The 26,715-nt window shown below is 31.3% G+C and overlaps 1 protein-coding gene and 2 long non-coding RNA genes across 7 annotated transcripts; 2 read left to right on the forward strand and 1 right to left on the reverse strand.

Moving 5' to 3' along the window:
- Positions 1-6,748: 6,748 nt before the first annotated feature.
- LOC105114219 (uncharacterized) lies at positions 6,749-10,941 on the forward strand. The gene is made up of 7 exons (XM_011010702.1): positions 6,749-6,930; positions 7,338-7,637; positions 7,805-7,981; positions 8,085-8,408; positions 9,149-9,238; positions 9,394-9,438; positions 9,576-10,941. Exons 2-7 carry the CDS (start codon positions 7,404-7,406, stop codon positions 10,500-10,502), a joined length of 1,797 nt encoding a protein of 598 aa, XP_011009004.1. The 5' UTR covers positions 6,749-6,930; positions 7,338-7,403; the 3' UTR covers positions 10,503-10,941.
- Positions 10,942-11,056: 115 nt separating this feature from the next.
- Positions 11,057-14,889, reverse strand: LOC105114221 (uncharacterized). 5 transcript variants are annotated; one of them, XR_840090.1, is made up of 7 exons: positions 14,802-14,889; positions 14,066-14,178; positions 13,316-13,402; positions 12,571-12,767; positions 12,041-12,338; positions 11,813-11,877; positions 11,057-11,578 (listed from the first exon to the last, which is right to left on the reverse strand). It is a non-coding gene; the product is annotated as an uncharacterized LOC105114221 (long non-coding RNA). The 5 variants fall into 5 exon arrangements; XR_840091.1 differs by lacking the exon at positions 14,802-14,889 and having other exon boundaries at positions 11,057-11,426; positions 11,505-11,578; positions 14,066-14,158; XR_840088.1 differs by lacking the exon at positions 14,802-14,889 and adding an exon at positions 12,862-12,991 and having other exon boundaries at positions 14,066-14,158.
- Positions 14,890-14,975: 86 nt separating this feature from the next.
- Positions 14,976-26,425, forward strand: LOC105114220 (uncharacterized). The gene is made up of 3 exons (XR_840086.1): positions 14,976-15,070; positions 24,939-24,941; positions 26,415-26,425. It is a non-coding gene; the product is annotated as an uncharacterized LOC105114220 (long non-coding RNA).
- Positions 26,426-26,715: the final 290 nt, after the last annotated feature.

Raw genomic sequence — 26,715 nt, forward strand, 5'->3', positions numbered from 1 at the left:
AAATTTGCCCAACTCTCAATTTCATAGCAAGTGATAAGGGATGACATAATTGATTATGTTGTTGATAAGATAAACTAGATACTTAGGTTTATAGAGAATCAAAAAATGATTCAAAAGATCAGAGTTCTTCCAAAGCTTTAATTTATAGGTTTTTCAAATGCTTTTGAAAAGAGGAAAATTGTATTTGAAGAAGAGAAAATTTTGATTTGTCTTTTGTTTGAGTTTTTTGTATATTATATATATATATAGACAAGTAGTTTGATCTTTTCATTCAATTTAAAAATTTTGGTTGATCAAAGATTCAAAGAGTAATTTTTGAAAACTTTGTAGACAAATGCAGTTTTAACCAAATTCTAAGATGCTAAGAGTAATTTTTTTTTTTCATATTTTCAAGCAGTGCTCTTATTCTTGTTATGATATATACTTTACAACAAGTAATTTCTTAAAATTCATATTTACCATCAAATTAAAAAAAAAAACTAGTCATCACCTTAATCCTTTTTCTCATTACTAGAATCTAGTCATCCAAACTTAACAATCGAACAATGGAATGACCAAGCTAGTATATGAGCTATAACATCTAATAATGCGAGCATCAATGTGAAATCACCTACTAACACTAAAAATTCAATAAACAACTTGAAATTCTTTTGTTCTTTCTATCAGAAAAGATGATGTCAAAACCTATAATTAAACCATACATCTAAACTAAGATCTACTACATGGTTCATCATATGAATAAACCTAGTAAATCTTATTTGTACATGAGCAGAAGTGGATGAAAATAGATTTAAACAATATGAACAATGGGTGGAAACAAGCCTAAAAATGTTTGACCATGACCTCCTTATCCTGTTCTTTTATTATGGTTTCTATCATATCCTATTCCATAATGAATATAATCTTACATTGTTACACTTAATTTTCTAGCTTTATTTGACTCTGAAAGTATTAAGAATGTTTCTCATTCAACCTATGCTTAAGGACCCATCATATTAGAAAAACACTTTACTAATAAATTTCATGTACATTTTTCTTTCTACTTTTGTCATCCTGTTACTTACACAAATTAGAACAACACCCAGTAACATAGAAATCACCATGAATTTAGCTTTCTTCAAATTCAAAATCTACCCAAAAATCATAGCTCTCTTCCTTGTTAAATAAAACCAAAATCAATCCATAAAACAAACTATAATCTTTGCCATTAGCATATCTCGAAATAGACACCTAATGAATATTGCAAACAACCCACCTTCCTCATCTTATCCATTATTTTTTTCAGTAGACATCTAATAAATATTGAAAATAACCTACCTTTCCCATCTTATCCACTAATTTTTTAACATCATTAGTTTTATTTTTTTAAGGCCATAAGGTGTTGTGGATTGTTATTGATGATGACGATTCAATTTTGTATGGGAGAAATCTTTAATTTGAGTTTTTTCTCTCTCTTCATAGAAGAAAATAAATCCATGTCCCCACATCAATATTCTATGTGATAATGTCAAGAAATATTCTTAACCCATTTAACAAAATGAAAACAAAAAAAGAGGATTTTTTTTTCAAAAAATTTGGTCTTTCACATAAAGTTTAGTTTTTTTTAGTTTGCAAGGATTAGATATTGACCTAATAATTTCTCATTCTTAGAAGATTTATGTTTGATTTGGTGATTATGTTTAGAAAAAAGAGAAAATGGTGTGTGAAAAAGAGAGAATCTATCACTTGAAGAGAAATGGTTTTTTTACCAAACTATAGGATGTTAAAAGTAATTTTCTTTTAATTATATGATTAAAAAACAAATGCTTGTAAAATCAAGCATCAATCTTAAAATAGATGTTTATTTGATACCATTATAATCCTATAAAAAGAAATAAAAAAACTAAATTATAAATTATATTTCCTAACTAAGTCAATATTGAAAGGTGAAATAAAAAAAATTAAAAGTTCAAAAACAAAAAAATAAAACATATCGGGTTTTGTGGATAAACCTAATAAACTCACAAATCAAGGGACTCATATCAACATATTAAATTCGTAAATTAAGTCATGGACTCCTTTATAATTAATAACTTGTTTTTTAAATTATTCTTTATTTAAATATATGACAATAAAATAAACAACCACAAAATTATGCACCAACCTAATAGAGGGACTTTTTTGAAATAGTTATAACTTCATAGAAAATAAAACAAAATAAATTATGAAACTCAAATCTTAATTAACTCAATATAAAATGATAAAATGATAAAATTAAATTCATTGAACTTGCGAACTGGATCAACTTGCTAAACCTGCAAGGAAGTACATGAACCTTATATATTTTAATTACACGGTTTTTCTCTAACACTATTTTTTTTAACTATATGATAAAAAAATGATCATAAAATTAAGTTTAATTAAAAAAAAAGGGTATTCCACCACCTAGGCAACTTAGATTAACCTACAAAACCCACAAACTAAATCATTAACTCTATAAAATTTAACAACTTGATTTTTTTAAAAATATTTTTTTATTTAACTAAATGTTACTGTGGTGTCTATTGACACCACAATAACTAGATAGAAAAAAATAAAATAAAAGGAAACAAATTATAGAATTTAATTTTTAACCAATCTAATACTGAATGATGAAATAAAAAAAACTTTTAAAAAATCAATTAAAAAATTTTAGGATAAAATCAAAGAGATTTTAAAAATAAAAGGACTCAACTAAAGAAAAAATAGAAAAGTGACAAATATAAAATAATAAATTAAAAAAATATAGGACTAAATAAAAAAATTTAAAAATCAAAGAACTAAATAAAAAAAAATAAAAAAAATGTTTGACACCTGTTTCACATACGCCAGGGCTCGCCCACCTTCGGAAGGCACATAAGCCTTCCTATGTTCTTCAATTGATATCTTTATTTATGTCATTGGAATCGTTTATGAGTTTTTCTACCTGTAACGCAGTGCATATTGCTATAGGAGATTTATTGTGGCTCTAACAACCTTTTTTTTTTCTCTGTATTTTTTTCCTCTCTCTCTCTCCTTGCCTTTTTCTATGACTGGCTTATTTATATTTCTCCTCTAGGCCTTAATGTTTTTATATTCTTCAATTCTAGTCCTTTGATTCTTAATTTTTAGAAAAATAAAGAATTCAAATAATATCTCGTAAAATATAGTACTAATCTAATGCTGGGATATTTTTTCAATAACATGATAACCATATAAAAAAAATTAAAAAAAGTATCAATTCTAAATCTCAATAACACATAATGTAAGGACTAAACTAAAAAAATCAATAACAAAATTAAAAAAAACCAAAATATAAAAAATAAATTTACAAAGTTAATGGGTTCTGATGAACAACTTTTTCCTCACACTGTTTAGTTTTTGTTGTAATTTTGTATCAAAACAGAAGGAGGATTAAAATTTTATAGGAAATTACAATAAGATTTTCATGAGCAATGGTGCCCTTCTTCAATTGTTTATTCTTGGCTAAGAGTTCATCTTTACCACAGCCCCGTCTGGCTTCGATGTAGCGATGATCTTCGAGGCCATGCAGGGAGAGAGTCCGGGACTTGTATTCATTTACAAGAAGCCTTATCAAGCTTTACACTTGCGATCATGGTTGATGTCTGTCATGAGGTTTCAAGACTAGAGAAGCTTATAGAAACGATGAGAGCTCATGTTGTTGGAATATCTCTATTAGGGTTTGACCTTATTATTGCTTTTATTATTCGTTAATTAAATTTAAAAACAAAATCTATTTAGCTGCTCAAATGTTTTGCCTATACATGTAAAAAGTGAATGTGGCAAATCTTTGTCTTCCAAAAAGAAGGCAAACTTGTAAAATAATTATAAACATAACTGTTGTGCGAGAATGTTTTTGAACATAACATTGCAAACTTGTTTTGTAGGAGCAATGAAATTTAATATATTTAATATAATATATTAAGGATTATATGCATTAACATAGTTAAAAAAATCATAATGCTAATTAAATTCTACTTCATGAAGTTGAAAAATAAATGTAAGTTTGATCTTGTGTCGTATTTTTTTTAATTTTTTGTATTTAATTATATATAAAAAGTGTAATAATTTAAATTTCATTGAAATAAATTAATTTGTCAATATAAATATTTCTTTTTGTTATTAATATCTTTAATTCTAACAAAAACAAAATAACTCTAACATTATGTTCTATGTAATTTATTTAATAAAAATAGAAAACATTAAGAAGACTATATATATATATATATAACTAAAACCCTTTTGTTTCATTAACATGTAAATTTATTAATTTTTAAATATTTTTACCAAAATATTTCTTTTATAGAAAGCAATCTATCATTATCTCAAAAGCTAGATTTAGTTGTAAAAAAAATAACATTATAATAATTTTGATTCAAGTATATATATAAAAAAAATATAAGAATAAGACAATGTTTTATGCATTGTCATGAGAAAATTTTTGGCGAAGTTATTAAACCCAATTTAGAGATTAACTTTAAAACCTTTCGACCCAAATTTTTATTATTTAGCATGAGTATCATATTAAATCATGTAAAAATTGATTTAATATGACTTGATTCACTTTGTAAGTCTAAAAGTAATCTGAATGACTGATAAAAACCTGATTTGTCTTAAAACAATTCAAGAAAAATATAATTTTTAAAAAAATATTAAGGAGACAACATCTTGAATCAATTTAGATTAATTTTAGTTAACCCACCTAATTTATGATCTGGATCATGAACTTGACTGGATTTCATAACTTCACGTTTTTTGAAATAATTTTTATATAATTTATTTGATATTAAAAATAAACATAGGCAAAAAAGCATCCAAATAATTTTTTTTAAATAAAATCATGATAGATTATAAAAAAAATGTTTGCTAATATTATAAAAATATTGTTATAATTTTATTCTAAAACAAAGTAAAAATTAAATGGCATTTAAGAAAATAATATCTAAAACATATTCTTAAGTAATTTAAGAATGAAATAAAAAAATATATCTAATGTATTTTAAATTAATTAATTTCAAATAAATTAAAATTAAATAAAAGGAAAAACAAAAAACAAAGCTAAAAACAAGCTTGACATGCGAGTATTTTCTTTTAAAAAATATAGTAGACAACAAGTCTCCTATATGTCTAATTTTTTTTTTTATCATCAAGAGGTGACCAATAAATTAGTTTGGGGATTTTTGAATACTAAAAAATAAAATCTAATATATTTTTATCTAAAAACACTATTAAAACCTTAATAAACTAATTAATCAACTAAAAAAACCCTAAAAATACAAAAAAATAAGGAAAATAACTCTCCTAATTCTAATGTAAGTTAAAAAACATTTCAATGACATTCCTCTCATTAAGAGAGATATATAGATATGAAATTTGAATTTTTTTATGAATAAAATCTCATTAACTAACTATTTTCTTCTTCTTTTTTGTTATTTTTTAACAACTCTTTCTTTCTCTCTCTCAAACCTAAAAGACTAAAAAATAAACAAAATAAAGTTTTGGATCAAGACATATAATTATCATATTAAAAGAGAACAAAATAAAGGCAATTTTTCTTTTCTTTTCAAAAAGATATTTTATTGAATAATGCTGAAAAAAAGGGTTCAATTTTTTTATTGTTAATTTTTTTCTCTTTTTTTTTAATAATAAAATTAAGTGAAGCTGTAAAAACTTTGTACCATGATTGAATGTTAGAAATATTGAAAGATCAAAAAGTTATAACTTAAAAAGTAAAAGTATCAAAATAAATATTTTGCACAATGTTTTAAACTACGATGCTTTTTCTCCTTGTTTTACGCTTTGGTTATCTTTTTTTTTTTTTAATATATCTCTTCAGCAATTCTTGATAAATTAGTCACATAGATATAAAAGGATGTAATTAAAAAAAATAAAATTTAAGAACTAAATTATAAGAAAAAAACTTATTTGAAAACACCATATCTTCTAGTATTTCCTGTAATATAATGTTTCAATAAAAAATAAATTGATGGAAACATAAACTGCATTGGGGACATTAAAGGATAGCAACGTGGAGGCGTGGACATCCACTTGAATCAAGTACGGAACTTAGATTCTTATTTTTTTTTTATTTACGTAGGATGTCTGGGTCAACTTGTGCGCACTACAACTAATCTCCATGGCTTACTGAATACCCTGCAAACCCAGTAGGCATGTAAAGCACAGCGAAGATAACAAACATGCACATCAAGACTTGAACCCAGGTGCAGTGGAAGAAAATAAACTTCTTCCACCATTAAGCCAAGTCCTAAAATACTTCAGAAGGCGTGTACGATTAATCCCCACGGACCTTAGATTCTTGCTTCAGGAGGAGGAGGAGGATTTGACAGTTTTAGAAGATGGCGTCACCCACTAACTAGCCAAGCCGATCCCTGATGACCTACACGTGTCCGTCCTTGAAACCTCCCGGGTTATCCACTACCAGATCCTACTCAATTTCTCTAATCACTTTCATTAAGAGAGAGAGGTGAGAAGTAAAACAAATTAAAAAAAATTATGTAAAATCACTGAAGGTATTAGTTAGTTATAATTAAAAAATAATTTTATTAATATTAAATATATTTAAATTTAATTTAATTTTTAAAATATTATTAAAATGCATATAAAAATATTATATTATTATTTTAGCTTTTCTAAATAATATTTTCCTTTAAGTTGTTATTACAAGGACCCGGAATTCCAAAACATTTTAAATTTTAAAAATAAATTACAGCAGAACACCGCAAGGTACAAACAAGGATAAGACCTGCTACTTGCAGAGCCATACTCTTTTTCTTGCTCACTCTGTCTCTAAACAAAATAAAGAAACAAGCCCAACTCTTCTTCTTCATCTTCTTGGTCTCAGATAATTAGGGTTTCAGTTTTCCAGGCCTAAAAAATCCTCTACTCGGTCGGGTACGCTTTCTTCACGCTCTCTCCTTCTATTTTGATTTTCTCTTCATTTTGTTTATGTTAACTCTTTGGTAACTGAGCAATGTGAAAGGAAATTTAAAGAAAAGAAACCTCAACTTCAACTCTTGAATCTTATTTTTTTTTTTTTTTTTTGGGGAGGGGGTTATTCATGTCAAATTTACTCTGATTGAAGAATTTACCATTACTTCACTTAATTTAGCCTTTGTAACCTCAAGCAAAGGGTTTTTTTTTTTTTTTGTGTTTTCCTGGCTGCCTGAAACAAGCTTAGGTTTATTTTTAACACTCGGATTTGTTTTTTTAATTAATTTATGCTGTTTTCTTTAATTTCTTGTATTATGTATTCAGCAGTTTTGCTCAATTTTATGTTCTTTCCATTGTGGGTGTCACAGCGGAACCCTAATTTGGGGCTGAAAAGCTTGAAATTAGGGTTTTTTAAAAAAAAAAACTTGTAAAGGATGGTTGGTGAAGAGGGAACAAGCAATGGCGAGGGTGCAAAAGAAAGGTTTCGGCACTTAAATATGGAAGCAATGGACAATGGGTTTGGAAATGATGGTGGTGATGCAAGCTCTGGGGGCAGTGAGGGTTTTCGAACTTACAAGAGACGAAGGAACATGAGGTCAAGTTCGGATAGTAAAGGTCAAGAGGATGGGAAATGTTTTATGGAAGCTGCTAGTAGATTGTCAGACCAGGTAGCTCACAAGCCTAGGCCATCCATGCCAATTTTTGCATATGCAATCTCGTTATGTATTGACTTGTTGCAAGTTACTCCTACCATGTATGATTCTATAGAGAAGATACTTGCATTTTGAATGTTTGTTCTGTATCTTTGATCTAGCTAATATGTGGTTTCTTGCAGACCATAAAGGATGACAATTCATGGGGCCATCGTTGTGGAAATCATGCTTCTATGAATCGTTTAAATGATGTTTCACAGAGGCAGTGGAGAAAGTTTGTCCTTGACCACATGTATCAATCATTAAGTAATGATGAAAATGGCATCCAGGGGTGCTTGAGGGGTGCACTTATGATGGCAGTTAAGATTTATGAAACTATTAGATTGGATGTGCTAAATGTGTAGTATTGTTGTTCGTGTTTCTTAACATAAATTGGATGTGCTACATTTTGTCTTTCTTCAGGAGTCTGGTTACTGCAATGCAGATAAGCCACCTTTGATGGGGAAGATGGCTAATGGAACTCACAGTACAGCTAAAGGGCATGCAGGGGTCTTGTCAAATGGAGCTTTGGATGAATCACAACATCACAGTGTCCCTGAGTTGTGCCAGCATGCTTTCCTTAGTATTTTACTGTCAGAAAAGTTCACCTCTCTTTGTAAGCTACTGTTTGAAAACTTCCAAGGAATGAAGACTGGCAGCATTCTTAGCCTGAGTTTCATAGACAGAAGGATGAAAGACGGAGCTTATGATCATTCGCCAATGCTTTTCTGTGAAGATATTGAGGAGGTAATTTGTCACAATGCTTCCTACGCAGTTTGATGTTACTATTTTGTCTAGTGTGTTACAATTCTTTTGCTGAAATCATTGTTGAGTAAGCTTTATGACTGGATGTCTGGTTCTTCTTGGCATTACGTTGCTTATGTGCCACCTATGTGATTTCAAAAGCTAAGTGACATCATGTGTTTTGTATGAAAGTGGAAGATGAATACAATGTTTAAGATGTCATGCACCTACAAAAGTTATTATTTGTTTGATTTTTTGTGGTCTGTTATATAGAGTAGTATCTTTAAAATCTCATTTTCTCACCACAATGTTTATTTGATGTTATATCTTAGATGCATCTGTGTAAATGAATTCCTGCTGGCATTGTGCAATCTCTACCCTCTCCTATTAGTTAACAAACTTTTGAGTGATTTACTAAAGCACTAGATCATACACAGTTTGGGGATCTTTTTGGAGTTGAAAACTATCATGCCTTTATCTTTTTTGCTTTATCTCCTGATGAGTTAATTTGTCTCTTCGCCCATTGTTAATATGCTAAATGTTGATGTCAATCATTTTTTTTTTTGATTTACATAGTTATTGGTTATTCATGCTACTACGTAACATTCAATTGCTGGTCTCATTCATTGTAATGTTTTAACAATCATTCAGCATGCATTATTTCATTTCCATTTCTAGTTATCAGAAGAAAATGCAATTTCTATTTGTTGTGCTGTTCATTTAAACCTAAATAACCTTTTCAGTTCTGGAGAAAGCTCCAAGGTTTTGGTGCTGAATTAATCTCTCTTTCAAAGAGCCTATCAGAAATATCAAAGACTTGCTGTGATGAACGGGTAAGACATCCAACATGTAGATATTTTTCTGGCAGACTGAGAATGTTGGTTATGTGCTAGATGCAACTTTTGTTTCACGTTTCTATTTATTGTTGTTTCTTAATACACTTTTATGGTTCCCTTTTAACTTAAATGAAAATCTTAACCGTTTCCAGGTGGGAGGATCAGTACGCTGTAGATTTGAAGATGAAAAGCATGGGGTAATTGTTTCAAAATCTCAGCAGTATAATTAGTTTTCTAATGCTGGCATTAGAAATATGTACCACTTTTAAGATTGATTGTCTTTCTAATTATAGTTCATTCTGATACCTATTTAAACTTTTGTGCTGCAATACAGTTCTGCACCCAGGGTTCTGATTCTCATGGTCAGCCAGAGCAAAAGGATGCTTCTTGTGTCTACAGAGTCTGCAGTTGCAGGCGTTGTGGGGAAAAGGCAGATGGGAGAGATTGTTTAGTTTGTGATTCATGTGAGGAAATGTACCATGTCTCCTGTATTGAACCTGCTGTTAAAGAGATTCCCCCGAAAAGCTGGTACTGTGACAACTGTGCTGCAAGTGGTATGGGATCCATTCATGAGAATTGTGTAGCGTGTGAGAGGCTGAATTGCCCCAGGACCCAAATTAATCAAGCTGGTGATGAAATTGGTATATCACCTCAAGAACCATTCAATGATTTTGAAGAGGCATCAAATTTCAGCACGAGTAATGAGGTTCGGCTATCATCAGAAGGGACTGAAAACATACGCACATGTAAAATTTGTGCAAGTCCAGTGGGCAATGGAGAGAAGATAAATATATGTGATCACTCCGAATGCCCTGGCAAGTACTACCATGTGAGATGCTTGACAAATAGGCAGTTAATATTGTATGGCCCTCGCTGGTATTGCCCTTCTTGTTTATGCAGAGGTTGCCTCACTGATAAAGATGATGATAAGATTGTTTTATGTGATGGCTGTGATCATGCATACCACCTTTATTGCATGATTCCGCCACGCATTTCTGTACCTAAAGGGAAATGGTTTTGCAGGCGATGTGATCTGAAAATACAGAAATTACGCAGGGTAAGGAGGGCATATGAGAAATCTGAAAGGTACGTGACAAAGAAGGGTGAAGGGGTTAAAAAGGAATGTGAAAACCGCAAGAAACTGTACAAGCAAGGTGGAGAAGAATTAGATAAAGGTAGAGAAGGAATGGACATGCTTGTAACTGCAGCCCTAAAGTGTGAAGTCGGCTGCCAGTCAATCGAAGAGTTGAAAAGCACATGACATTTTCAGGAAATTACAAGATAAAAATTCATGGTTTTAATCATTGATCATATTGATTTTGTATGTGTAACTGATGTCAAGAATTTTGATCCCGCTGCCTTCCGGGGAAGAATATTTTGTTAGGCTGTAAACTCTTAGGTTTTGCTCACTTTTGGATACTCGACTCTTGGCAGGGCATGATTCTGAAGGCTGGTACATTCACTGGTTGGCAAGCGCCAAATACAGTACATGGAGTTACAAGGATCAGGGAATCATTAGATATGCATGTTGGAAACGATGTTTTTAACACTAACATCTTGTTCATTTTGTTCCGAACTCGGTTCATTATTTTTTGTTAGGGAAAGCTAATCTCTCTCAGTGATGTTGTAAAATTACAAAACGCAACCGAATTTCAAACAATCTGTGCTTTATAATGAGAGGAGAACATTTTCTTTTGTAATTCAATTTCACAACCCCCTACCAGTGCATGCGTGCGTGCTTCTCTGGTGAGCATTGATGTTTATCTCATCCCCAGGTGATGTTTCCTTGCCAGGCCTTTTCCTTTGCTTCTAGCAGGTAAAATGCCACATTTAAGACCATGGTTCTATCATTAAATAGCAATGGGTTTTCGGATAATCGACACGCAGTCCTAGTTGTAGGCAAAAAATGAAGTTTCAGTTTGCGTTCATTGGTACATGATGCAATTATTCGACTCCCTGTTCTATGAGCAGAGTATGTGTCACTTCAGCCACCAGGAGCAAGAGCAATTGTAGGGGAAAAAAGAGAGGAAATTGCTTAAGTTAATTTATGGCAGTGCTGTCTTTTTGAAACTCCATTACCCAGCTGTTGTAAGCACAACATATGACTTCACAGCCTGAAAAACCAGATTTCTTTTCCAAGGCTTCGAACTCCATACACCAGGATCTTGAGCCAACATGCACAGATCTTGTTCAAAGACAACGTGTGAGAAAGCAATATTCTCTGGTGCAACAGGAAGAAGCGATTCCACGATGATCACCTTACCATTACTTGGAAGAGCTTCCCAACAGTTGGAGTAGTTTCAGGCAATGCTCATCGCTCCAATCATGAAGTGTCCACTGCTAGGTACATTGACAAATCAACAAATAAAAGAATCCAACACAGATCTTATGTAAAATAGAAATTTTGTAAACCAAAGTCTACATCTTGGGGGTTGCTATGAATTATTTCCTATTAAGTTCAGAGTAGTCCTCAGATTTCACTAAATTTCCTTTCACTCACATCTTGACAAACTTCAATCTAAGAACACGTATATAGGGGTAAATGGAGATGATAACCCACAGAGGCTTTACCTTCATGAAAACAGCATCTCCATTTGGCACACTAACAAACATATCTCCCCCAACATGCTCCACGCCTACAAGATAACGTCTTATAGGAAGTTAAAGCTGTCCATTTCAGAAACAGGAAGGCAAAATAGTACCACTTCGTTGTTTGGCCCCATACTTTATAGAGCAAATTGCATCAAAAATACAAATGGGATAGAGCCTTGTACAGTGCTATTAAAAAGGCAATGTTACCTGGATACGAAGGTGCATCTGCTAATCATAATTTATGCTCTCAATGTGAGGATACTTAGAGTTGATAATGTTGAGAGTATCTCCAATTCCACCTCCAGCATCAACTTACACCTTGAGCCCATCGAACCCTTCGTAAATATCAAGGATTTTCTTCATGATGAGGGAAGTGTGGTTTGAAATCACTTGATTGAATACCCTATTGAACCTTTGGTCAGTGCCTGGATACTGGAAAGCTGTCATTCCATAAGCTCTGTTGAATGGAACGCCCCCTTTAAGTATAGCATCATTAAATTGGTACCTGACAGACCATTGAATCACATCAAACCCCGCGCATTCTGATCTCTCCCTCTCATAATACAAGTCTAGTTGTAGCACAAAATAGCCAAATTCTTTGAATTGAACTCTTCATTTCTCGTGTCTGATTGAGGTCACATTGTACCCAACCGACCCATATGAATATTTTACCATTCAGAATTTTCTTTATATTCATGAATTTGTTAAAGCAGTAGCCTACTATTTAAAAGGTCTACCTCAGGACAGGGTACATGAGTGTGAAACTCTTGCTTTGATGCTACTTTCTTATCTATTCAAGAGCTCTCAGTCTTGTCACACTCCACATAACGGTTCTCTTTAGTGCTCAAGCCTGATGAATGACGCTGCTTTCACCTTTTTACAAGCTGCGATGCACTGTGTCTGTCACATCTTGAGCCTCCTTAGAATCATCTGGCTGCAGATGGAGCATTTGGAGAAATTGAGCAAAAAATACATTATACAAACACAAAAATGGAACTAGAAGCTAAGCACGTCAATAGGAATACCACCTGTCATGATAGTACTAGACCAGGACCTTATAATGAATCACTCTCCCGGCAGCCCAAGTGAAGGAAGTAAAAGACGGCCACAGATACTTTAGATGTTGGAGCAACATTATGTTCCTTTTTCTTGGAAAGACTGAGAAGATGAATTTGCCAGACAGTTCAGCAAGATCGTTGAACTCAATAAAGGGGATGAAAGGAAAAATAAGGACTCACCCAAGCTCCAACATTTAAAGTTGAGATTGTTTTCGACCCAAGCAAATTGCCAGGAAGATATAAGCAAAGTCAAATTACAGTAATCTTAATCTAAGACCTGATATGACTCACAACAATCTTTAGATAGGAAACTTTCTTGTTTTCACCATTTGATGACAGGTAGTGTCCCATGAATCTATTTTATTTGAAAGTTCACAAACAAAATGATCCAGAAAGGTCAAGCCACCGAAATACAAGAATTTACCTTTATGGCTATTGCTCTAAGGAAGTTCTCAGCTGCACTGTCAGTCTCCCCAAAGTTCAACTGTGCTCTGTCAAGGGTGATCCATGCCTAAGAAGACCACAAGCAAAAGAAACAAGAGAATAAATTTAGCATACTTTGAGTAAATAGTTTCTTAGACTTCACTAGAATTGCACTCAGAATTATCCTAAGTAAGTTATGCAGTACATATAGCTCTTATGAACTCCATCTTACCACACTGTGACTGCATTTTAACAAACTTCGATGTAGCAAAGGATGCCATAGATTTAATTATTAGCGAAAGGAAAACAAAAATTACTTGTACGGTACAAGAAAAAAGGGCAGATTGAGGAAACTTTTCTAGGAGAAAGAAAAAGCTCAGAACAGGAGGTGGCAACTGTCAAAAAATTGAGTCTAAAACATAAAAATCCCATGAAGGCTAATCCAGGGGAAAAATACCGGAGCAGTGAAATATTCAACCAGCAAATTCATCGAAAGAGATACAAATAAAAATTAAATATTGCTAGAGAATAATATAAATTATATTTTAAGACATCATATAATTTAAGTTATTGGATATTGAATTGTCTATTTGATATAGCATAAGAGCTTTAATAACCAAATAATTACAAGTTTAAACTATTACATTGAGTTAGTTATTTGACAGATGCACTATCGTCATATCTCAGCCCATGAAGGTTAGAACTCAGTTGCCCCTATCAAATAAAGTTCAAACTAAATTAAAGCTCTTACCAGTATATACACTCAGAAAATTGTAATAAACAATGTCACGAGTTGCTGCCTTGAATGCCATTCCATGCAATCTCCAATTCCAAGCAAAACTTGTGCCTTTTGTTCATGTAAGACTGCATTTTCAGGCATCAAATTAATTAAGAGCAGCCTTCCACTTCCCAAGTGCTTCACGGTATTTTCCATCATTCAAAGAGATAGCTCATACATAAAATGCCACCACCATCATGTACTTAAGCAAAACAAAGAAAAGACTCGAGCCTCTGATACAATAAGAAATTCTTCTTCAATTTGCCAAAGCAATCCACTGAAACAGAAGCAGGAAAATACACGCCCATACAGAAACAGGTGCCATCAACAGAAATAAACATGAGGAAATACATTAACTTAGCATTATCGACAAAATCACTGCAATGGCGAGTTGGACAAAACTTATAGATTAACACCAAGCAAAACAGCTAAACCTCACACTATTATGATCGAGCAAATCACTGAGACTCCTCACTGCCATTCCAAGTAGTAAATTAGGCAAATATATCAAAAAACCACTTATGCTTCTTACCCGAAGTGTCCGAAAAACCACAAATTTCATATCTTTAAAAACAAAAAAGCTGAAACAATCACAAAAAAATAAATAAATTCAATAATAGCATAATTTCCGCACATATCATGGTGTTTCAATAATTAACCAAATTTTGCACTTTAAAAAAAAGAAAAAAAGATTGAGGGACGGAAATACCTCAGCTAGCTTGTTGCCTTGGGCTCGGAACGACTCGAGGAACCCACTTGCTTGCCACCGGTGGCGGGTCTTGTTGATGAAAAGGGAGGTTCGGGTGTTTATGATATGGCTGCCAAAGGCCGCTTCCAGCTACGACCTGCGTTATATTTCACCATATATAAACCCTCATTTCCTCTTCTTCTTCCTCACAAAACTGCCACTCTCCTCTTCCAAAATCTGCAAAAAGCGACGTCTCCTCCCGAACCCTTGCAAAAGCTTCCGTTCTCATGATAAAATTATAAGCATGTAAGAATATTCTAATAATAAATATTCTTTCAACAAAATAATAATAATAATAATACTAGTAATTATATTAAGCATATCTTTAAATTTTTAATTAATATAAAATAAAAAAACTACTATAAATACTATTAATACAAATAATTATATTAAAATTAAAAACAATGATAGTAAAATGTAGTTTAAAGTAATGAATCTTCTATTATTGTAAAAAATAAATTATTTTATTTTTAAAACTTTATTACTCCTTATTTATGCAATTAATATGTTTGTAATATGCTTCCTAAGATTTCAACAATACTATTTTAATTTAGATGCACTTGTAAATAATATTTTTGAACCAAAAAAATTATAGAACTTATATATCTCTTAACAAGATGAATCTAAACTCTAGATTTTAAAGAAAAATCAAAGCATAAAAAAAATACTAAAAATGAGATAAGAAAAAGTATGTTAAATATGAAAATTCAAGCTAGAAACTTTTTCAACACCCCTCACTAAAAATAAGGTGACAAAAAGTATCTTAAACATGAAAAATTCAAGTTAGAGGGTTGTGTTCTTCACTCATTTTGAATTTTAAAAGCTAAAATATTGAAGAATTAATAAGAATTAATTTTTATTATTATCAACTTTTAATTAGCTACCATAAATCAAGAATTAAATTTAAAAAAACTAAAGTTCCTTTCAGACTAATTTATCACTCACCTATAACTTGTTTAATTAAAACAAATTTTTAATAATCCCTCACATGAATTGAAATTGTCTCACCAGTTTGAGAATGATTCAAAAATTTATTGAGAGATACTAATTTGATAGATTACTATATCATGATGGGTAGCTTTTGACTTTAAACATTTCTTAGTGAAATGCTATCGGATTTACTTGGCTAAATAGTGAACGTAATGTCTTAAACTATTTAGTTTTTTGTATAAACTAAGATAATAGTACTCACATAGTTCTTCTCGACCTAGAGATTTCTTTTGGACCTTACCGTTATGTTCATTTTGGTCCTAAACAACTCTTAGATTCATGAATGCTTTACAGAATTCCACATTATTGATATTCTCAAATAAATGGCCACATTTCTCACTCATTTAAGTGATGTTTTATTAAGAGTATTTTGCTATATTCCATTTAGTGTACCAAAATATGATAATTATTAAGAGCTTAACTCACCATTTATCACTTTACAACTAACACTTATTTCATCATAGGAATAAGCAAAAAATATTATTGACACGACAAAAAGATTAATGTCTTTTTCCAAGTACAGGAGTGTTAAAGTAATAAACAATCCGGCAAGACCGAGGTCGAACCACAGGGAGATTAATTATACAAATTATAAATAATTATAAATAACAACAACAACAGTAACAACAATAACAATAATAATATTAGTAGCAATAATAATAATAATAATAGTAATAATAGTAGTAGTAGTAATAGTAGTAGTAATAATAATAAAGAAGAAGGAGAAAAAGAAGAAAAAGATGAGAACTTTGAGATGAAATATTAACGTAAGGATTAAATAATGATAATAATAAATTTCAAGGTTAGAGGATCCACTAATGGTATGTCAAACAAGTATAGTATAAACTCTTATTATTCAATTAAAAACCACATACAAAAGAGGTTCCAATTATATTATAGATTGTTAACATGATTACATTAGTCATCTTATTTGATTAATGCTAATACTTGTAAATCTCGTCAAGCATTCATGATTATAACTTATGTTAACAACAAATCAAGTTCCTTTCATAGCTCAGGTGTCGGTTATACCATACAATATGGGCTATGAAAGTGCCAAACATTTGTTGTATCAAGTGGTATACAACATAAATCAAGATTAGTCATTTAACAAACAAAGTATTAAAGAGCGAACAAGATAACAAATACAAAACATGTTAGTATCAAACATTAAAGTCCATATTAAATTTACATTATACTTATTCTTACACCATTAGTGTAACCTTTTCACCTCGACATAATAAACTTAACTAAACATTATGAAAGCATAACTAACTTAGCTAGACATAATGAAAGAAAGAAAAATAAATAAACAAAATAAGAGCATAAATAAGATAAGAGTTAACTAAGTAAAGGAAAGGAAATGAAAGGCATAAACTTGATATTAATGAAAGCAAAGCATAAACATTACAAAAAATACAAAGAGAGAAAGCAATAACATGATCTTGATCTGAACACCAAGATGCCTAAATAAATGGCAAATGCCTCCTTTTATAGGCCAAAAATGGGAACTATTGATTTGATGACTAATTGATGAGTGGGTGACCAACTCTTGACTTGGTGACAATCCTTATCTTCTCTTGTTTGCCCAAAACATCATTGATAACGTCAAAATTAGAACCACTTGAAAACATCAAAGTTGTAGGAAATTGTATAATCTTTTTTTTTTTTGTAAAAAATTCAGATCATTTGGACTTCTAGAACTCTAGATATGGGCCAAACACTGAATAGTGCTCGGGCTGGAGGACAGATTCTGACCTCTTTGTTGTTGCTCTAATTTGGACTTAACAATGACCCTTTTAAATCTTGGACTCCATATGAAAGTTGTAGGTCTATGTCTTACCTTTCCATCCATATAAAGTAGAGCTAAATCTGAGATCTACAACTCTAGATATGACCTAATTACTGAATAGTATTCCGGTTTAGACTGCACCGACATCTCTTTTCTAAGTTTGGCCATCTCTTTGTCCTTTCAATTTTAATTCTTAAATTCATCAATCAATCCTTTCATTTATATGATAGGTCTGCATTTAAAATAAACATTTACCACAAATTAAAGGTATCTTATATTATTAGATACGTTATTATAAAACATTCTTTAGTTAAGGAGTTCCTGATACTTCAAGTGCAAAATGATGATATAAAACCTTGATAAAAATGCACTTTTAAGTACTAATCACACCCCCCAACCAGCTTATTACTAGTTCCTAGTAATCAAAGCATTAAAATAGAAAAATAATTTGCAAATTCCACAAAGCAAGGTATTCATCATTCAACTTCCATTAATCTATCCAGATAAACATACTCTCATTAAATTTATATATATGCTCAATACCTCTTAACAAGATATTAACAAACGTTTCTTTTATGCTCAATATATCAACACATAATTATGGGGCTTTTCTTGGAGGAAAACAAAATTTTTATTCTAATGTTTAAGGTTAACTTCCTTGGGTTGGGATTATTATTATTTTTTTCCTTTTTTCTTTTTTTCTTTTTTAAGGTTAACTTCCTTGGGTTGGGATTACTATTTTTGTCTTTTTTTTTTCTTTTTGTTTTTTTTTTAACTCTATGTACCATATAACTTAAAACACCATGCATCTTTAACCCATGTAATGAGCTTTCAGCTAATGACTCCCAGACCAACTGGTCTTAGGGCATTAGGTGTTGAGACACCCCTACGAGCTTAGTAACTTGGGTCGCAAATACTGATACGTAGATAGTGCAATGTTTGATTCCCTTAAACTTTTTTCCTCAACCCATGTAATAAGGGTTGGGCCAATAGCTCCCAAGTCAGTTGACTTTATGGTATTAGGTGTTAAAACACCCCTTCGGGCTTAATTGCTTAGGTTAGGGAGGCTACGAAACCAAACTTATCTATATTTTTATTATCATCATTTTATTTTTTTATTTTTTTCTACTCTTTTTTTTTAAATTATATAATATTCCTTTCCCTTAGTTGTTACCTTTAACAAAAAAACATAAATAATGTAATAATCCAATGTACAACCCATAATCATATGTTAAAGTGCGCGCGCGTAAATTAAGATTTTAGAATACATGTTAAATGAGCATAATTAAGTGATAACAATACGAGAGTTTATAAACCTGAATATTTCAAGAAGTATTATGATAGACCTTATTAAGAATGGTTACTAAGATGCGTCTCAAGAGTCATAAAAAAATCTCCTTTACTCTACTATCATAGTAAAAATAATTATGCACATGCTTTATGAAATAGAAAACACAGTTAGTTAAATTTTTTTTTTTAGCTACTACCCTCTCCCCCCAACCAAAATGAGACATTGTCCTCAATGTTCTAAGGTAGAAAGATAGATTATAGAAGATATCACCTGAAATAACGAATACTGACAAACCCACACACTGAAACAAATATAAGAAACAACAAAACATAATAATAAAACCAAAAGATACAAAGATTCACAAATGAAGGCTCAAATCCAATCTAAGCTTTTTACAGCTTTCCTTAGTTGACCAATTTATACGACTCATAGAGGGATCAATTACAGGAATGAAAGATTGTAGTTGGTCAATTAATTGTTCAGCAGTAGCAGCAGAAATTATGATTTGTCATGCAAAAGATGTTAGAAATTCTTGTTCCACAGCATGATCAAGAAAAGAAAACAACTTATCATAATAACCATTAACATTTAACAAACCTATAGGTTTATGGTGAATGTGCAGTTGGGCCCAAGAGGAAATATGAAAGATCTCTTCCAATGTGCCTAGACCACCTGGTAAAGCAATGAAGGCATCAGCATGGTTAAACATTGCATTCATTCGAGCAGATATTGTGGAGACCTGTAGTTCCTTTCCAATTATTTTTCCAATGATGTCCCCTTGTAATAAAGCTTCGGGGGACAACCCCCTAAACTTGACTACCTCCTAAAAATACAGCTATTGATACACCTCCCATTAATCCCAAACTGCCTCCCCCATACACTAAATGAATCTTTCTCTCAGCTAGCACCTAACCAAGATGGTTTGCTGATTCTAAAAACTCCTTTTCTTTCCCAGGACTAGATCCACCGAAAACATAAATATTTCTTATGTGATGAATTGAGGAACTTGCCATTTATACACACTTTGATATTTGTTGAATGTATGGGTTAAGTAGAAATGGAAGGAAGGAAGATAGTATTTTATAGATGAGAAATTAAAAAGGCAATCATACCACCTATATGTAGGCCAGTTGGAGTCTCACACACACTCTCTCTCTCTTTATTTATTTATTTGAAAAAGCATATGTATGTACAGGTAGTTGTGATTATGGCTCACATCTTCCCCTGATTTTACGTCCAAGAACGACTTAAATGCCCTTTATGGGTTGGGGATAGACTTCCCATCCAGTTTTCTTAAAAACTGGCAAACAGAGCTTTTTTTTTAGTCAGATTCCTAAAACTAAGTCAAGCATGTTCTTTATGAAAATTGAGCCATAAATCATGAATTGCACGATACTTATCTCGACTATGATGAGACTTAAGAGTTAATAAAAGATTATCTAAAGACTCTCTATGTTTTGAAATAAATCCCACCTTTTGACAATTTTCACAGGTTTTGCGGAATGCATGTGATTTCTTGAATATGGTGGGCCAGTAAAATCCACTTTGTAAGATTTCTACAATTCTCTTTTTTTATAAGAAAAGATCCCCACGTGCCTTAGAGTGATAAAATTTAATGACATTACTTACCTCATTGTCGGGAATGCATATTTGAAATATTTGATTAAGACAATAATTGAATAAGTAAGGGTCATTCCAATAAAATTTTTGCATGTTGCTCAAAAATTTTCTTTTGTCTTCGATACTCCAGTGAGCTAGTAAAAATCCTAAAGCAAGAAAATTGATATTTTTAGCAAACCAAGGCATTGAACTAAGAGACAGTAGAGATTCATCAGGAAAGTAATCATCGATTGGTGTGATGTTAGGTGTCGAATCTATTGTCACTTTTGATAAAAGATCCGCATTAACATTTTTGGTGCCTTTTTAATCCTTGATTTCTTCCTGATTGGTCATAGCATGAGGAAATAGAAGTGCTAACGGGGAATCAGTCTTCTCTTTGCAACGTTCAGATTCAACCCCTTCCTTACCCTAAGTGATTGACTCATCATCTTTGTCACAAGGTTCAAGAATTGGTTTTTGAATAACCTTACCAGTACGAAGAGTGATGACTGATTTGACTTGATCCATGTGTTGATTTCCAGAACTACTTGCATTTGCATTGTATTGCCCATTGGGATTTTGCTGTGGTTGAGATGGAAACTTACCTTTCTCTTGAAAACTGAGAGCAGATATGAATTTAGCAAGAGTATCTTTAAAATCTATTATGCTTTGAGTAAGTTGAGTGTTGACTATCTCTTGCTTTTCAATAAATGCATACAAAGTTTCCTCAAAATTTCTTGTAAGAGGTGGAGCATAAGGAGGTGTATATCTATGAGAATTTTGGAAATTATGGTGTGCTTGAAACTGTGGTTGTGAAGTTTGTGCATTGTCACTCTTCCAACTAAAATTTGGGTGATTTCTCCAACCAGGGTTATATGTTTGCGAGTATGGTTTGTGGTTGGGCCTTTGAAAATTGTTTAAAGCATCAGCTTGTTCATGGAGACATTCCTTAAAAGAAGGCAAGGTTGGACAATTATTGGTTGAGTGTTTTTTTGTTTCACATATTTGACACACAATGTTTTCAACAAATTTTATTTGACCACTCTTTTTCAATTCTAGTGCCTCGACTTTTCTAGCTAAAGATGTAAACTTGACTTGGAGGTCATGATCTTCCCTAAAGTTATACATACCTTCACTAGATGTATGAGGTTGAGTTTTACTCGGTGCCTCATAAGTATCTGCGGTGTCTCAATTTTGAGCATTTTCAGCTAACAAGTCTAAGTACTCCATTGCTTCATCAAGGTCTTTATCTTCAAAAGTTTCATTGTACATCAATTTAACCATTTGCCTATCTCTAAGTGTTAAACCTTCATAAAAATATGAAACCAATCTCCATGTTTCAAAAACATGATGAGGGTAAGTATTAAGTAAGTCTCGATACCTATCCCAACATTGCTAAAATGTTTCTCCTGGTTTTTGAGTGAATGTGGTGATTTGTCTTTTGAAAGAGTTTGTTATATGAGATGGGAAAAACTTCTTTAAAAACTGTTGTTGCATTTCATCCCAAACACGAATGGATCCTGGTCTCAAATTTTGTAGCCATGTTTTAGTTTTATCTTTTAATGAAAAAGGAAAAAGCTTTAATCTGATGGTGTTCATGTTACAATTTGAATCATTATATGTGTTACAAACCTCCTCAAATTCTCTTAAATACAAGTATGGATTTTCTAAATCTAAGCCATGAAAAGAAGGTAAAAGTTGAATAATGCCTGGCTTAAAATTAAAATGAGATGTATTAGGAGAAAAAACTATGCATGATGGTGCACTTGTTTTTGTAGGATTCACGTGGTCTCTAAGTATTCTAACATGGTTATTCTCATTATTCTCATTATGAAGTGATTGATTATCTTCTTTGGCTAAATTTTCTGAAAATGATGAGGATACCTTATAAAATCTATCACTTGATGTACTTGACCACACTCTCATACACGTGTAGGAATAGAATAAAAGAAAGAAGAAAAAATAAGACACAAGAAACAAAGTTATATACAAGAAAAGTGAAAAGAGAAAATAAAATAAATAATATAATTTGTACAAGAACTTACCTCCCCGGCAACGGCGCCAAAAACTTGACACGATGAAAAGATAAATGTCTTCTCCCAAGTGCAGGAGTGTTAAAGTAATAAATAACCCGGCAAGACCGGGGTCGAACCACAGGGAGGTTAATTGTACAAATTATAAACAACAATTATAAAACAACAATAACAACAACAACAATAGTAATAATAATAACAAAAAGTATTAAAGAGTGAACAAGATAACAAATACAAAACATGTTAGTATCAAACATTAAGGTCCATATTAAGTTTACATTATACTTATTCTTACACCATTAGTGTAACCTTTTCACCTTGACATAATAAACTTAGCTAGACATAATAAAAGAAAGAAAAATAAATAAACAAAATAAGAACATAAATAAGATAAAAGTTAACTAAGTAAATGAAAGGAAATGAAAGGCATAAACTTGATATTAATGAAAGCAAAGCATAAACATTATAAAAAATACAAAGAGAGAAAGCAATAACATGATCTTGATCTAGAAACCAAGACGCCTAAATTCATGGCAAATGCCTCCTTTTATAAACCAAGATGCCTAAATGCATGGTAAATGCCTCCTTTTATAGGCCAAAATTGGGAACTATTGATTTGATGACTAATTGATGAGTGGGTGACCAACTCTTGACTTGGTGACAATCCTTATCTTCTCTTGTTTGCCCAAAACATCATTGATAACGTCAAAATTAGAACCACTTGAAAACATCAAAGTTGTAGGAAATTGTATAATCTTTTTTTTTTTTGTAAAAAATTTAGATCATTTGGACTTCTAGAACTCCAGATATGGGTCAAACACTGAATAGTGCTCGGGCTGGAGGATAGATTCTGACCTCTTTGTTGTTGCTCCAATTTGGACTTAAAAATGGCCTTTTTAGATCTTGAGCTCCATATAAAAGTTATAGGCCTATATCTTATCTTTCCATCCATATAAAGTATACCTAAATTTGAGATCTATAGCTCTATATATGACCTAATTACCGAATAGTGTTCCAGTTTGGACTGCACCGATATCTCTTTTCTAAGTTTGGCCATCTCTTTGTCCTTTTAATTTTAGTTCTTAAATTCATCAATCAATCCTTTCATTTATATGAGAGGCCTGCATTTAAAATAAACATTTACCATAAATTAAAGGTATCTTATATTATTAGATACGTTATTATAAAACATGTTTTAGTTAAGGAGTTGTTGATACTTCAAGTGCAAAATGATGATATAAAACCTTGATAAAAAATGCACTTTTAAGTACTAATCAAATATTTTTTTGGTTATATTAAGAATGTTATATGACTTAGTTTTCTATTTGAATCTATATCTTGAAATCTCTAATCAACTAAGTATGGTTATCATCATTACACCTTTTCATCTTTTAAAGACTTTAAGCTCATTTATCTTGATGAATTATACACAAGCTCTCTCAATAAACCTTTGATTAGTGGATTCACATTATTTTCCTAACTTTACATAGTCAATGGAAATATTCCATTTAAAAGCACGTGTTTAAATTTCCTATATCTACAACTTATATGTCTAAACTTCTCATTATACATATTACTTTGTGCCTTTCTAATTGCTGACTAACTATTGTAATGGATACAAATTGTTGGCATTAATTTTAGCCAATGTAGAATATCCTCTAAGAAATTCTAAATCCATTTAGCTTCCTCTCTAATGTTATTAAGAGCAATAAACTCTAATTCCCTCTTGGACCTAGTGATACGTGTTTGTTTGAAGGATTTTCATAACACAGCTACCCCATCAAGTGTGAATACATATCCACTTGTAGATTTTAAATTCTTAATGTTGGATATTCAATTATTATCACTATACTCTTTTAGTGTTATTAGGTAATCGCTATAGTGTAGCCTATAGCTCAAGGTGTACCTTAAATACTTAAGTATTTTTTTAATTGTCTTTCAATGATCCATACTTGGATTACTTATAAATCTACTCAGTTTACTAACTGAGTAAGCAATATCAGTACTTATATAGTTTATAATATACATTAGACTTCTAATTATTCAAGAATATCTCAATTGATTTATTTCTTTTACCTCTATTATTAGACATATATACACTTATATAAATTAGTATTTTGACAGTGCTATAGTCATCTTTAGAAAATTTCTCGAGAATTTTCTCAACATAATAAGTTGGAACAATACCAATCCATTAAATATCTTAGAAATTTTTATTCGTGATATGTCATTTTGTGTCTCTATGTATGATATGTTAATTTTAAGCAGCAATGATTGTATGATCAAGTCTACTTAAAAAATGTTAACTATCAAGTTTAACATAATTTATCAATGTTTTTAACATAAACATATTTATCAACTTTGTTGATTTTGAGTTCATTTGACAACATAACCTTGTCAAACTTATGCTATTGTTTAGGTTTTTGTTTCAAACCATATAATAATTTGACAAGTTTACAAACTTTCTTTTCTTATCCATTGACGACAAATCCTCGGGTTGTTTCATGGAAAGCTTTTTTTCAAGGTCACCATTTAAGAAAGTTATTTTTACATCCATTTGATGTATTTTAAGCTTAGTAATAGTTGCAATAGATATTAATGTTTGTATGGAGGTTATTCTTAACACATGTGAATATATGTCAAAATAGTCCATACTTTCTTGTTGTCTAAAACTTTTAACAATAAACATTCTCATGCTTCATTTCATAGAAAATCATTCTCAAAAAATATAGTATTCCTTGATTCTATAATAGTATAAGGATGAATATCTTTAATATTTGACTTATGTATAAGAAATTGATATGCACTATTATTATATGCACATCAAATAAATACACAGTTCACAACCTTAAGTCCTATCTTGATCTTTTTAGGATAAGTATTGCTACCTTTATAAGACACCTCCACACTTTGAAGTATTTGTAAGAGGTTTTTTACCTTTTCAATGTTAGGTTTTCTTAATAGCAAATACGCAATTAAAACAATAAAGCAAAATAATTTAGGAGTCTCTATAATCCTGTTAGATAGGTCTAATTGTTTAGGGATTTATTAATAAAAAAATCTGATATTTTTCAGCTTTGAATAATTCTTTAAATATTGGTTGTCACAAATCATAACCTATCCAATTATCCGGCCTCCAATGGTAATCCATACGAACCACCGGTGAGAAATCTTCTAAATCCATATTTAAGAGAGATAGATTATTATGTCTAGAGTGCTAACTCTCTATTATGTGACTTATGAGTTTTTTTGTCTAACAAACAACCATTTAAAAATAAGAGGCATAACCTTTTCTTTATAGAGAAATCTTAAAAACCCTATAAATTGGTAAAATATCAATTTATCCCTAAATAATTCCATATATTAATTCATAATAATTTTAAAAAATAACTTAATCATGTTCTTTGATTAGTACTTAAAAGTGCATTTTTATCATGGTTTTATATCATCATTTTGCACTTGAAGTATCAATAACTCCTTAACCAAAGCATGTTTTATAATAATATATCTAATAATATAAGATACCTTTAATTTGTGGTAAATGTCTATTTTTAATGGAAGCCTATCACATAAATGAAAGGATTGATTGATGACTTGAAGAACTTAAATTGCAAGGATAAAGAGATGGCCAAACTTAGAAAAGAGATGTCGGTGCAATCCAAACCGGAACACTGTTCGGTAATTGGGTAATATCTAGTGCTATATATCTCAGATTTAGGTCCAATTTATATGGATGGAAAGGTAAGACATAGGCCTACAACTTTCATATGGAGCCCAAGATCTAAAAAGGCCATTATCAAGTCCAAATTGTAGCAACAACAAAGAAGCCCGAATCAGTCTTCCAGCCCGAGCACTGTTCGGTATTTTAGCCATATCTGGAGTTCTAGAAGTCCAAATGAGCTGAAATTTTTACACAAGAAATCTGAGACAATTGCCTACAATTTTCATGTTTACAACTGGCTCCAGTTTTGACGTTATCAATGAAGTTTTGGGCAGACAAGAGAAGATAAGGATTGTCACCAAGTCAAAAGTTGGCCACCCACTTATCAATTAGTCATCAAATCAATAGTTCCCAATTTTGGCCTATAAAAGGAGGCATTTCCCATGCATTTAGGCATCTTGGTGTCCAGATCAAGATCATGCTCTTGCTTTTTCTCTTTGTATTTTTTG

The sequence above is a fragment of the Populus euphratica genome, unplaced genomic scaffold (assembly GCF_000495115.2).
Source record: "Populus euphratica unplaced genomic scaffold, PopEup_1.0 scaffold691.1, whole genome shotgun sequence".
Taxonomy (NCBI): Eukaryota; Viridiplantae; Streptophyta; class Magnoliopsida; order Malpighiales; family Salicaceae; genus Populus; species Populus euphratica.

Bases quoted from the DNA above. Each gene is read 5' to 3' on its own strand.
- LOC105114219 (XM_011010702.1), top strand. From the start codon at position 7,404: ATGGTTGGTGAAGAGGGAACAAGCAATGGCGAGGGTGCAAAAGAAAGG. The intron at 8,409-9,148 runs GTAATTTGTCAC...TAACCTTTTCAG, and splicing joins TCTGTGAAGATATTGAGGAG to TTCTGGAGAAAGCTCCAAGG. The intron at 9,439-9,575 runs GTAATTGTTTCA...GCTGCAATACAG, and splicing joins TTGAAGATGAAAAGCATGGG to TTCTGCACCCAGGGTTCTGA.